This window comes from Erithacus rubecula (genome assembly GCF_903797595.1).
Source record: "Erithacus rubecula genome assembly, chromosome: 2".
NCBI classification, from domain to species: Eukaryota; Metazoa; Chordata; class Aves; order Passeriformes; family Muscicapidae; genus Erithacus; species Erithacus rubecula.
The window spans coordinates 28,660,849-28,675,809 of record NC_136685.1 but is presented as its reverse complement, the minus strand read 5'-3'; the positions used below and the strand labels follow the sequence as shown (position 1 = coordinate 28,675,809).

The window sequence follows — 14,961 nt, the reverse complement described above, 5'->3', positions numbered from 1 at the left end:
TTCCTCATATCCTCAAATACAGAGGCTCTGTGATCTTCAGCATGAGTACAGAAAAATTTTGCATGGACCAGCATGATAGCAGCAACCAAGCTGATGGTAATTTATGCAGAAGTTTCTCAGTTGTTCATGGGAAACTATCAGGTGTGACAGGAAATTAATGAAGAATGGATGATGAAAATGGCTCTAGCAAACATTTGATACCAGAATTATACTATTTTTCCTTAAAGACAATATAGACAAGGACAAGGTATTGATATCACTCTCCTGTTACACGAGGAAAGCAAATACACTTATACAGGTTACATGTGACAGAAAAATAAACTGCTCTGAAGTGCTACCCATAGCAATGCAGCTTGCTAAAAATACCACTGGGGATATTACCAACTTTATATCAGCTTTTTTTTTTGCTTTGTTTTTAATTAAGGAAGTTACTGAAGCTTTGGTTAAACAGATTGGTCTCAAAACATGTTCAGATTTTATTAAAACCTTCACTTACAGAGTACTGGGCTGCCCTGTACAATACAGACCCAGAGTGGCTGGTTTAAGAACAGCTCAGGGTCACAAACTTAAGAGACTTAAGCACTTCTCATATATGCAGAGGTTGAGAGACTTAAAATAATATTTTTTGTGTGTGTGAACATATGTCAGCATATCACAAAAATACTGTCAAAATAATTTTTGCTAAACCTGAGCTTCAAATTAAAGCTACTTTCAGCTGTTGAGACAAACATTTATGAACATATCTAAAAGCTGATTAAAAAAAAATGCATATCACCACAAGGTACTACTAATAAATTAGGATGGTATAATTACATGACAGATAAGATTCATTAATTGGTGATATGACAAGAGAAAAAATACTTTTCTTAAAGTATTTTGGAATTTATTAATGTGCCATTATTTTTGGTGTAACAATCTTTACTTCCATTGACAAGAAGTTATTCTTTGCAGCTACTGAAACTTCTAGGAAAATAGTTTTCTTTGTTATTACTAAATTCTAATACTGCATTTGCCTTAACATTCGGTAAAAAAAATTGAAACTACAGTTTTAAGGATTTTCAGGGTAGTTAAATTAGCGAAACTATTTTCTTTCATGTTTTTAGCTTGCATGGAGATGAAGTGAAATTTTGTGCTTTTACATTTTTTAGTTATGTATTTATTTATTAGAAAAAGAGCAATAACTTTTATAAAAATCTTGAGATATTAAGGGGGCTAAATAACTTCATTTTTTTTCTCCATACTTCAGGAAAAAGAGAAAATAACTTTCAGGAAGATTCTGCCTGACTGACCTGTTCTCCTTCTGTGACAAGGTCACTCTCTTAGTGGATGAGGGAAAGGCTGTGGATGTTGTTTACTTTAAATCATTAAAATCTTGTACACTGTTTCCCCAGGGCCCTCCTGGAGAAACTGGCAGCTTACAGTGTGGACAGGTCTTTAAAGGGAAATACTTCCTTATGTGTCAAATGTTGTAAGCTCAGTTTTGATATCCCTACTTCTCTTGAGAAGGAATATCTTAAAACTAGACTAATCTGGTTGATGCCAATAAAGACTTCAAAAAATGGTGAAAGCCATATTCCCAAATGGTGCATCACCATGCTACATTAAAGGGACATATGGGTATTTTCTGTTCCCTGCCACATGCATGCTGTGCAAGAGAATGTGTGAAAAATCTGAGCCAGACAAGAGCTGGGGTGCACTCTGGTGAGGATCATGGTACTGAAGGGCAGGAGGAGGGCAGGGGCCAAGGCCCTGCAGAACAACAACTTGCATTGAACTTAGTTTTAGCAAAGGAGACTGTTTTATGGAGAAAATACTGCACTTTTCATTCAGTGCAAACGAAGGGAACAGCCCAAAGGCTTAACAATTTAGCCATGAGGCAAGTTAAGAAAGTTGGACAGGAGGGTAGAAATGCATATACATGAAATTGATCTCCAGTCACATTTGTGCATCTGTGCCTCATACTGTCAAACAATTTGACAGACAACAAGACTGGAAATCTTTTCCAGATCTTACTGCAAGCACATTTCCATACACTGTCTAGGCTTTCATAGATTTGTGGCTGATGACTTCAATTTTCTCTGTCCCTGTGCCTAAAGTCTAACTGCATTTTAAGAATTCAGGTTGCATATGAAAACAAACCCCACACACTAATATACATATCCATTTCACATAGGAATCACACACAGATGAACTCCACTTAGAATTGCCAAACAAATGCATCAATTAAACTTAAAAAGGATGAATCTGTGCTTGGTTGAGTGAGCTAGCAGAATTTTTCTGGTTAGATGGACTTCAGAAGGAACTTGCTCATTATGCCCTTCAATTTTTAACTTGGAGACTCAGATTGTTGTAAATCCAGTTCTAAAAATGAAATCCTGCTATTTTCTACAGTGATCTCTGAGAAAGTTTGGAACTATGCATTCACAAAAGGCACACCTTAGCATGAAGTCCAAAGAAATGCCAATAAGAAACAGTTACTCAAATGCTGGTCCAGTGAACAAAGTCTAATACATGCAACTGAACCATTTTGAATGCTTCCTGTTAGATGAAAAATTATTTATTTCAAATGGCAGATGAAAAAAAAGCCCCAGTTCTTAATAGAATATACTGAATCTTTAAGCATAAGTAAGTCTGCAAAGATATACCAGTGTCTACATCTTCAACTACAAAAAATAAAACAAAAACCAAATCAACCAAAAGCAAATGCCAGGAAAAAAAATTAGATCCTATTATTTATATTTATATATTTATCCTATTATTTATATTTAATTTTAAATGCACATTCTCTCTGCTGATACAAAAATATCAAATGGCATAACTAGGCATACATGAATGAATTTCTCAGCAGCTGAGGTGCAAAGTGTATAAAATAAGAAAAGAACACAGTCAGCATCAAAGGAAGGAGAATTTGTCTCAGTTAATATCAAGATGATAGAGCATTAATATTATATGTGATTTATTTGTATAGTTATATAGTGGATAAATCAACTGTGAGTATTTTAAAATCAGATCATAGAGATAGAAAGCTTTCTGAATCAGATTTAATTCAGTGGTTTTCATCAGGAAGATCCACAGAAAAACTGATTTAGTGCTGGCAATGACATAATGACTCTTCAGTTAGCTTGAAACAATTGGGAAACACATTTATCTGACTTGTGGCAACAGTGAATGAGAACTAGAAGAATGTGTTATCCAAGATAATCCTCAAGATTTTCAGTATGCAGGAATGCTGAACTAAAAGTCAAACCATGACAGTCTCTACAAGTAAATATTTATGAACATTTAGGGTAATGATAGTTCATGAAGGCTTATGAAAACAATAAAAGATATAGCCATGCTACATGCATCTTGATCTATAGCCATGCATTATCAATAAAGTCCATGGGAGACTGCATAAAAACTAAGTTTCAAGCAAAAAGCAAAATAATAAAAAAAAATGTTTTCAACAAAAACTGAAATCTTAACTATTTTAAAATGTGGAGGTCATTCAATTAGCATTTTAAATAATACTTGGAGCATTACACAATAAAAAATTAACCAATTTGAACCAACCAGTGGGTTCCATATGAAGAGTGTTATGCAAAATAAATATAAATGAATGAATAGTGGAATCTTTAAATTTACCAAGTATGGGACAGGTACCATGGAATAATCAGGAAAACTGTTTTTTCCACAATGCACTCTCCAAAACCAGTATCCTCAATATTCCAAAATATTATAAGGAAAAAAGAAAACCCAAACAAGCAAAAAAGAAGAAGAAAAAGAAAGCAGGACCATGCTGTTCATCCACGCACCTGGAGGAACAACTCCAATACCATCATCAACATCAAAATCTGAGATGTCACTATCACTGATTGGCCGAGATCCTGCACAACAGCAAGGTAAACAAATACCTGAACATCTGCTCATATTATAAGATGTAAGAATATGTTCATTTTACATAATAATGAAACCAAAAAGATGATTTTAGGTCAAAACAATAGAGGAGAACACAATTTCAGTGACTAACTGATGCTCCAAATGATAGCTGAGCCAATTGAACATCTTACAGCTGTTGCAGCCTCCTTTCCCTTTCTCTTCCCCTCAAGTCCTCTGTAATCCTCTACTAGGATAGTTTATCTCACTAAGCCTTCAAAAGAAAAACTCAAGTAAAGGAAAACAAACACTTTTGTGCTACTTCAGTGGATATGCTTAATCAGCTTGCTGAACAGGAAAGGAGATGAGGCAGCATATGGTAAAAGAGAGGAAGAGGAAACAACACTGTCAGCTTTTAGAAAAGCTCAAATATCTCACAAAAACTAACCTTTAATTTGCTCTCTCTATACATATCCTCCATTTGGGCATCTATGCAGTAATTACAGCAGTAACACATATTTATATTTCATATTTATATTTCATTCCTGAATGTGCACCAATTTCCTATGCATTGGCTGGAGTGAATGACTTCCATGTTTTAGAAAAATCAGAAAATAGCTTGGAAATGTATTTTTAAATAATTGCCTACATCTTTCATATTTCTAAGTAAGTCTTAATTTCAATCAACAGAGAAACTAAAATGTTAAAATATCTCCTTTTGTTAACATGTCTCATACAAACCTGAAATCAGACTCATGAAAACAACTGTACTTCCCAAATACATGAATGCAATTTCTCTTTTCTGCACACTTTAATGAGCATATTGAAGGTTGAGACTAACTTTATGATGAAAAATGTTTTTAAGGCTTGAAAATCTTCAAGGACTTATTTTTATAAAATGAAATTATTTAAATTTTTTAAAGTATCCAATAAATATAAACTTCATTTTTCTATTTAAAAATAAATTTATGAAAAAAAAATCTTTGAAAATTTTGTTTTGCTATTTAAAGCCAAATCAATTCCAGCAGGTTTCACACACTTGAAAGCTACATGTCACAGTTGTAAGGTTGACATGTCATACTGTCATAATATAAACTGCCTTTCTGCCACACAGTTTCATTACTCTTAAAGACTATTAAAAAGTGTATTTTTTAATTTATTTGGAATTTAAGTACCATTACACCATATCCAGCATTTCTAATTTAAAATTTATGAGACCTTAATGGAATTTGGACCTACTTTGTAATTTTTTGCTAGTGCTTTCTCCAACATGAACATGTCTTCTTGGCATGAATGGTGATGGCTGAGGCAGAGGTAGTGAAGATTCATCATGTGTCTGTAGCTTATACCAATGTGGTTCATCATCTAAAAGTGCTGTCTCCAGCTCTATAAGAATCTAGTAGAAAAATCATCAGGTTTCAATTTTGCTTTGAAGGTACACAGATGAACATATATACAAAATACATTTGCAAATGTACTCAAAACCAAGCAATGAACTCAGAAGATATGTGATTGTATGCATCACCTCTCCAAGAAATTCACTCTCTTCTTCTTGTACTCTTGGCTGATCCCATACAGTGATTTCAAGCATTCGTTCTCTAAAATCTCTACGATGTACATGTGAGTAGAGAAAAGTTTGATTCCATTTTGGCTCTAGGCTTTTCTTTACTGTTTTGGTCCTTCTTTTACTTTTATCACTGAAACATAAATATCTTTTGTTAATTATTCATAGAGATAAATCAGAAAATACCATGTACTCATCAGCACATAACTGTTTTCATTTTCACTTAGGCAATAATGCCTAAGTGAAGGAAGCTTTTTTTTTTTTTTTTGCACAGAGGATCACCTTCTTACAAAAGACCATGAGGTTTAATTGATACTGAATTGCATGATTCAAGTGCAATTTTTTTTATAATTAATCTAGCAATAAAAACTTGCAAAAAAGGAGTTCTATATATACATTCATTAAAAGTTGATTCAACACATGGTAAATTAAAGCATAATTTTCTAAACTGGAATACTGTTACCTTCTGTCTGGAAGAAAATACATTTTTACATAGGGATTTCTGGGGCGTCCATCTACTCTTGATGGCAAATCTGTTGCCTGTAGAACATTCACTATTAACTGATGTCCCACTTTGTCATACCAGAGTTTAACCTACAAGTTACCAGAAAACATTACTGAAAACGGAGAAGAAACAGAATTTTCAGATTGCATCAAGAATAACCACAATGTAAAAGTAACTGTTGTTTTTTTCCCAGAGACAACAAGATACATTGCATTTAAAATCCCTTAATATTTAATTAGATTAGATGGAAAAGATGATGGTATATACTGAAGATTGTTATATTTATCACAGCTGAATAAAATTATGGTGCCTGATTACGCTCATATTGTTTACTGCACTCACTGCATAATCTTGGATGTGTAAGTGCACCTAAACCAGCATGTCTTAGTTCTGTACCTTAAAAGCTACATTAAATAGGAAGCTCTGCCTGCATCTAATCTCAAGGCATAGTTTAAATCTATCTACTCAGATTTGTGACCCTTTCAAAAGTGTTTATGGAAACAATAATATAGAGCTACATAATTTCTTAACAGAATCCTAGTGTTAGGACATTTTAAGCCTGCTGTATAATCATGAATTAATATGATCAATATAAGAAAATAAAAGAATGTAGAAAACAAAGTCTAAATATTCACAAAATATTTAATAAGCAGGATGTCAATTAGTATTACAAGAAAGTTTCAAGATGTATCTGAATTAAAATGCATTACTGAATAGTCTAATGCTACAAATACACAGCCTTTTAAATGCTCCCATAAAGAAAATAGTGATACTATGCTTGTTATCTGCAATATGTACAGAAAAGTCACTATTTTTAATGCAAAAGCTACAAAATAACAGGTTTCAAGGCTCTTCTTCACTTTTATGGGCTCTTCTCAACATAAATTCCTGCACTCTTTGGTTGAATTATGACAACAATTTCTTATATCTGCTATGATTATAGTGATGACTTGTTAGTGCATATGAAGGGTGTTAAAATCTTTTGAAAGATGTTAACCTTTACCAACACTGAACATTTATCTTGGCCTCCCAACAGGCCTTGGGAATGTGAAGGGCTGAGAGACCAGCACTCCACAGATTTCTATTAAAACCTCAAGAAAAACAAAATATGCTTACAGAAAGCTGTCCTGGTAGGACCTGAGGTGCATCCCGTAGGGCTCCAGGGCTAGTTGGAGATATAACAGAAATAGAAGGCCTTTCCATCTTCTGAGATTCAAAAGAACTTGAACCTAAAACCACATGAGAAACACATGAACTTACCATCCAAAATTTGGAAAACTTATGAACTGCTTTTTCATTGAACTGTATAAAGGTGATCTAGAAAACACAGTGAAAAGACTGCTTGTTTACCCTACATCCCAGATTAAACCTGTCATTCTTTGGTGTATTTGAAATAACAAATAAAAAAAGTGTTCCTCATACACATCATGGACAAACCACAGCAGGTGTTTAAAATAAAATACTGTTCTCTGACTGAATTACACATCTCCCTTCCCACACAAAGTACTCTGATTCTGTGATCCTAAGTCTTTGATGAACAAACCACACTTGTATGGATTATACTCCCAGTAGCTCTGAAATTTTAATAGGAAGACATGCAGGACATGCATCTGGCATGGAGGATATTTCAGTAATGGCTGGACATCATCATTTCTCCCCCAGTGAAACAGAGCCCTCGCTAGTGATATGAGCCTGTGACAAGTGAACACACCTTCCCTGTCCCAGGGAAGGCTTCTAGCTGCATCTCAGAAAAGAACTTTTCCATCTCAGATGGAAAAGGACAGGGAAGCCATGGCCCTCAAATACTCTGGCTGAAAGCAATCAAATGGCATAGTTTAAAAGAACACCAGTCTTTGAAGTATGCACAAAAATCCACCTAATTAAGGGGTTTTTTGTTAAAAGAAAAGAGAAACAAGAACTCTGGACTTATTCTGCATGGTGCAGGAGGTGAAATCCTGACACCATTTGTACCTTTGGCAGTCCCTTATACCTGTTTTCTCTCTTATGTTAGGGGAAGTAAATGATACTATTTTGGTACTAACAACACAAGACATAGAATGAAAAAATTGAATTCTGCTAACATTTGAAATCTGCATATGCTTAATAAAATTCATATTGCTTCAAATTTAATACACAAGACCAAAACCCATTGCATTTTTTCAGGAAAAAAATCTCAGAGCCTATGCAATTTTCGCAGATCATCTTCCAGAAATTTCATAGCTGAAATAATTTTGCTGGGTACAAGATCATGCTTAAAGAAAGGAACAAGATGTGTACTCACTAGACTCTAATGGGGGGTGGGAAGTCTCGGGAATCCGTGGAATATCACTAAAATGTGAATACACAGCAATTAGAAACAACAGAGGTGACTTTTGGCTGTGACAAATACATTACTTAGACAGTTTTTTAGAACTATAGTTATGTTTCTGTTCTAACAGGTTACAAGGAAAGAAAGAGGAAATATTTAAAGACATACTTTCCACCACCATTCATGAAAATCACACAAATGCAAACTACATCCAGGTTCAGAAACTAGCAGATATAACAACACAAGCACTACCATGTTAACATGTTAACCATGTTAACAGGATGTTTCACAATTGGAACAATAAAGAAAGAAAGCTTTTAGGAAGAGAAAAATATATAGTACATAGCTGTACTTCCTTTGCCAAAAGGAAGTACAGCTATGGTTGTTCAACTACTTTTGGAGGAACAAAAATAAAAAAAATAAGACAAAGATTAACTCACTAGTAATTTTTATATAAACTTCTCAAGGAGTTCAGAGAATGAAATTGATGAAAATGTCTTACAATAATGAAAAAAAAAAATAAAGAGCATTAGCAATCTGAAATAAACAAGTGAATAATGCATTTCTCCAAAGGACAAAGAAAATAAAACAACATTACAATTTGGTATGGACATTTTTCAAAACATACATATCCAACACATATACATATGTAAGCAAGATAAACTGACTAAGTCCACACACATCTATCAGCGTTTCACTGTCAATAAATTTACTCTTCCATCAAAATCTGGATGATGCTAGTTCCTGGTTCCTTCTGTTCTCAGCCATCATTGAAAATACATTGCACAAGCAAAAATCATCTAGTATTGCACAAATCTTAACAAAGCATCAGAGCAGGAAAATGGAAACAAAACTCTTCAGTTAATTACTTGAATGTATTTTCATGCATACAGGCTAATCCAAAACTGGAACTGCAATAACATTTCTGAAGAAACATTTAGAAGATTTTAAGTCTGTAGTTGAGAATTTTAAAGGTATTCAGACAGCCTGCTCAGTAAAACACAGAAATTTTTCTGACTTAGAAATCAGTCAAAGATTCCTGGGTATATAAAAGTCATTTATGAAAAAGAACCAGACACTTGTATCAGAAAAAGAATGAAACAGTGCCCAACACCGAGCCTAAAATTCACTTTTATGTCTTGCAATTTAAACTTGTGGTGCCTGTGCTTTAAGAGGCTATTTCAGCTCTGTGTCAATGTCTCAAATCAGCTTAAACTTCGCATCACTAAACAAGAACATGCTTTTCCTTGTCTTGACTTCATGAGTTAAGAACAATGTGTTTCCTCAAACTCATGGAATCACAGCTGAATTAGTCATTCTTGACATGACACAATACTACTCTACAAACATACAAACTGATTAATGACCTGTTGCACAGCAGGGCTGCTGTGAAGTCTTCTTCCTCTTAACATTTTCTCTTCTTCAAGTCAGACTTTCTAGGGCATTTCTCATCAGTCTGAAGTATTTACTTACCATAATCAAACAGTTTTTTCTGTTCAATACAATGTTAAATTTGTTATAAGCAATATTTTCTTGTGCTAGAATATAAAGACTCATCTGCAGTATAGCACTTCAACATCAAAAGTGCTGCCCTCAGTGTCAAGTTCTATAGTCCTGGTGTGGTTAAAGAAAGACACTAAAACTAATTATCTTTGGATTTTTTTCTTGTATTCTCAACAATACAGTAGAAAAAAACAGACAAAAAATAAAATTCAAATATTAACTACACTTAAAAGCACTTAAAAACCGATTATAATTACGCTAATGCACTGTCACACTATTACAACCAACACAGAAAAATTTAACCATAAATCAACATCAGAAACAGATCCACACCATTTACAAGAGGATTAAATGTTGGCATTTTAATTAGAGAATGAACATTCTAAAAGGAAACTATAATCTAAAATTTTCATGTAAGAAAACTAGTTTTATCTAGCCTGCTTTTAATTTTGCACTGCAGAAAATATTCTGACTTATGATTTACAAAAAAGCTCTTTAGAAGAAATACTAGCTCATGACTTTAAATATTCAAAACTAGACTAGCCAAAGAAAAATGAAGTGAAAAGTTGCACAGCTGCATATCTAACATAGTAACAAAATTTTACTCCCCTTTTGGAGCAATATGAACTTGAGAAATGCAGTGTCAGACACACCACTAGAAAAGAGCTGTCAGCTTCAAACTTCGTCTTTCTATCTCTGCCTTGGAAGACAAAGGTACTTTGGGGTCTTACATGATATTATGTATTATTATCTTATGTCTGATCCTTTCACACCTCAGTGACTATATAAATTAAATCAAACTATATCTTAGGTTGAAACTACTCTGTGCAGATAAATGGTTTGTGAGAATCACTGTTTTGCACAGGAACAGCTATAATTTCTCAGAGGGATATTGTCAAGAGGCTGATCACTGAAGACAAACCAAATTCTTAGGTTGTGTATCAGACGTATCATATTCTACACCCCAGAGAGTTTCTAAAAAGTTTCTGAGTACCTCCCCGCAGTGCTCATCCTGCTATTTCCAAAATCATTCCTTCCCATCAGAACCTGTAGATCAATCTGCAGTTTGCACCAATTATTTGAGCGGCTCTGTGGAGTTCAGCAATGCCTGGTTTATGAGGAGGTTCAACCTCCTTGCCAGGACCTAGACCACAGTAACCAACCCTTCACAGAGGAACTGAATCACATCAGAGAAACAATTATTTTGGCAGCATTATCTATGGAAGTCTAAGCAAAGATAGCTAGCATCTGACAAAGAAAACAGAGACAAATGAAAAAATAATTTGTTTTACCTTCACTATCCCATAGAGCACACAAGAGATGGTGAGTTAGTTACCATGCCACGCTTCTTCTCCAAATAGTATACTGCCAGAGGATTTTCTGTGCTGTCCTATGTTAACCACCTCTCACATTGTATGCATATTCATAGGTAATTCTTCCCCTCATATTGAGATAGCCAACCCATTAATTCTACTTTTTATAGGTTTCTTATCTACCTTGTGTTGCAGGCATTCGAATTAGTGTCAATTAGTTTCTATGGAGTTTCCACGGTACTATTGCGGTTATGCTGTTTATTGTTGTTATGCCTTTAGCTGCTAATAATGTTATGTGCTTCACCTTTTTCTCTAACAAACATCTTACAATTATCCATCACTTAAAACTACATTTGCTGGCAGACACAGAAATCCAAATTTACAAGACTGAACAAATTGTTTAGACCACAATTTTGTAACTGGCAGCCTATTTGTGGGCAGTCTAATTTGTGGACTTACAGTCCTTCCATTATTCACTTAAGGCAAACTGTCATATTTGGGCTTTTTAGACCTAATATACTAGGAATTTTTAAATCAAGACCATTAAAAATGCTGGTACATTATTTGCATTATTAATACTGAGAGATGAAAACACTTAAATTATGTAGATGAAATATCATTTTCAGGCCTTTCGGGAACTTAGTCTCTCACAGGAATTTTAGCTGTAATGGATTATCACTTAATGCTGTATCAAGCAACTTCAATTTTGCTTAGTCAGCACGTAAAAGTACCCACCAAACTTTCACATACTAGAAGTGTTGGATGAGATGAAAAAAAATTCCCTGTCGTGAATCTGAAACCATCACACAGTTTGAAAAGCAGAGTTAGGGACAAAATAAAAGTAAACTGTTAATGCAAGCAAACCATTTTCCATTTTGCAACACAAATTACATAGATCATAATAAGAAAAAAGAAAAAAAAAGAAAATCCTGTGCAACATGCTCTTTCTTTTGAAAACTACTATCAGGATTTTCTCTGAAATGTCTGAAATTTTTGGTTGTTTTCAAATGACAGTCAGGTATATCCCAATCTGACATAAAACAACTGGACTTTGACTCATTACTGCAGGATAGGAGGGATCTATCTTTAAATTTTAAATTTCTAGACTCGAGGGATATTTATTTATTCTCATAAATATACCAAAAAATAACATGACCCTCAAGCAAAAGAAAATAAAATTGAAATGTATTGAGACATAACTGTACAAGAAAAATGTTGTTCTATCATGCAAAAACCTCCAAGCCAAGACTCCATTTATCTCAAAATCAAAGCAAAATCTGATGTGCTCTATTTTTGACTATGTATTGAAAAAATATGCATGGGTCAACCAAAGAAAAACTTTATATTTTATTGATACTATTTCTGAGTGTACTATCTTAGTGTAAAATCCACTGTTCAGATTCAGGAACATTTTTTGATTTTGAATGAACTTCTAAAAAGAGTAGTATTTTTTCAGGTTTTCTTCAGGAATGTGGCACTGGAATGCAGTCACCTTGTATTTAATTCTTCAAACTAATAAATTTATCATATTTACAAACTTAAAGAATACATTTGGCTTAATACTGAAGTTATCTCAGCAGTTTAAGGGCACATAACATTTCCAATACTGACAGCAATAAATCTATCTAAAGTCCATTGTTTAAAATGCTAATCTAGCACCTTCCTTTTACATCAATTGTACAGTTGTACAAACCTATTTTCATGTTTTCTTCAACTGAGATGTAGAATTCAAGTCATGTCTGGTACCAACTTTTTTTTTTTTTTTTCTGATTTATATAAAAAACCAGACTTCCAAAAAAATATCCTCTTTTAATAAGGCATGTTATTTTTAATAACAAAGATGTAAAACTGAATTTTCAATTTCCTTTAAAGAATATCTCCTAATTTATCGGACTCAAAAAAAGCTTCTACTCCCTCTCAGTCTTCAGCTGGATGGTAATTTTAGCATTTAACAGCCACTATTACTATATCAGACTTTCATTTTCCATTAAAAGGTCAAACTGATAGGTGGAATTGCCTGTTACAATCAATTTTATTTAAGTACTTTTAATAGAGATTGCCATTAAAAAGGCAAAACTTATTTGCAAAATATAGCTACACTCTCATAGCAAAGACAAAATCAATAATCAAAATGTAAAAGAAGAATATTTTAGTCAGAAAGAAAATTAATAGCTTTTGGTTTCTAAAACTGAAAAAGTATAGTTGAGACATGCAAAAATTATAATTAAGACAAAAATAGCAAATTCCAGACTCACTACTTACTGCAAATCATGTGACTCTGTTTCACAAGGTCAGTGTGAATTTACAGTAAATGATTCATTTACAATTTTGTAAGACTTAGCTCAAAACATTAAAACATTCCTGATACCACTAAAACTATTATCACTAATGCAGGGCCAATCCCCCTAATTTTATCAATTTGAACAGATTTTATTTTCCTTCTAAGGTTTATTCAGGAAATTGAGAATATAAGAATTGTTGTCACAAAACTTCAAAACAGGGTTTGTAATTAAAAAAAAATAAAGATTATAAGCATAACACATTAATGCTAATTTTTATTGAAACTTTTGCTTCCACGTTTGACCTCAATAACAACCATTTAAGGGTAAATACAGTCTTTTCAATTATGAGTTTTTTGTTTCCTTTTTTAGCTCTTTAAAGGTCTGTTTAAAATCCCACTAGTACTGACTTATTAGAATCCTTCAATGCTTCCCTCCACTCGTGAAGACCTTTATAAATTATGCTGATCTAGTAGGCTGAAAGCCTGAACACCAGAAGTGTGTCATGCCCAGCTGTACCCAATCCACCCATTTTCCTTCACCACTTGGCAAAAGCCTTTACAGTGCTCTGACCACACAGAACACAACATTTATTCTTGTATGTCACTGCAAAGCCACCAGACTCTAAAAGGTAGTGGAGAAAACAGACTGTACAGAATGTCAGTAACAGAAAGAGAATTGTATCCCATTATTAAGCAATAAAAAATAATTAATTCGCAAATAATCCCTTTAAGACTCCTATTAACAGAAGTAATAACTATGCTTAAGAAGCAAGCCTTGAGCCTTACCCAATAGGCCTTGAAACAATGATTTCAACTTGAGGTTCTGATTTTGATTCTAAAATAATGTTGTAAACTTCTTCATTTGTAGCTCCAGGCAAGGGTTTACCATTCCATTCTAGAACTTCATCCCCTTGAATTTAAACAGAAGTTTATCTCACTTTTGTACTCTTTAACAAAGAATGAAATTTATATTTTCAAGTAACATAATTTAAAATCATGAAAGAGCTGTACTGAAACCTTCAGACACTTTCCTGCCAAGGTGCTTTTTAGCTGGTTGGCTCCCAGTGCTTACACTTGCACAAGGATCTTCTGTTCCTCATGCAAGACTTAACATTTGCAATTATTAAAATTTATGAAGTTTGTACAATTACTCAAAGTTTTATCAACTCCCCAAATTTTGGACATTTTTTATAAGGACAAAAGGGTTTTTTGCTAACTGCAGGAACTCATCCATGCTTTTTTTGTGTGCAATAGGATGAACAGACTTTCACTCACTGGAAAAGTACAAAAACAATATATTTTTTCTGGGAAACAATTTTGGCTCTAATACTACTTTTAGAAACTAAAAACAGCTCTCATTAAATAAACCTAGACCAGAAATAGAAAATTACGATTTCAGCCCAAGTGGTTTAAGATTACTGGAAACAAATTTATTTTCTGTAATTATAATCTACACTTAAAATCTATCAACAACTATAACAGTTGGTGCTATCAACCCTGTGTATATTGGTTTGGTAAGAAAGAAAATATTAAAAATGCCAAATAAAGTAGCATATTGTTAGAGACTCATCATCCTTTCTAGCTTTTTATTACTACTTGCTTCACACAATTATCCTGAAGCCATACACATTG

General features: G+C 33.5%; 1 protein-coding gene across 38 annotated transcripts in view; it reads right to left on the bottom strand.

Moving 5' to 3' along the window:
* RIMS1 (regulating synaptic membrane exocytosis 1) overlaps positions 1–14,961 on the bottom strand; it is a 299,994-nt gene that overhangs the window by 105,011 nt on the left and 180,022 nt on the right. For 35 of the 38 annotated variants that reach the window (XM_079299111.1, XM_079299113.1, XM_079299110.1 and 32 more), the window contains 7 exons: positions 14,116–14,239; positions 8,206–8,252; positions 7,041–7,153; positions 5,883–6,013; positions 5,381–5,552; positions 5,095–5,251; positions 3,795–3,866 (listed from right to left, as the gene is read on the bottom strand). In XM_079299111.1, the coding sequence (XP_079155237.1) occupies positions 3,795–3,866; positions 5,095–5,251; positions 5,381–5,552; positions 5,883–6,013; positions 7,041–7,153; positions 8,206–8,252; positions 14,116–14,239 (816 nt within the window). The remainder of the gene's footprint in view (positions 1–3,794; positions 3,867–5,094; positions 5,252–5,380; positions 5,553–5,882; positions 6,014–7,040; positions 7,154–8,205; positions 8,253–14,115; positions 14,240–14,961) is intronic. The other 3 variants (XM_079299138.1, XM_079299122.1, XM_079299126.1) reach the window with 1 other exon arrangement.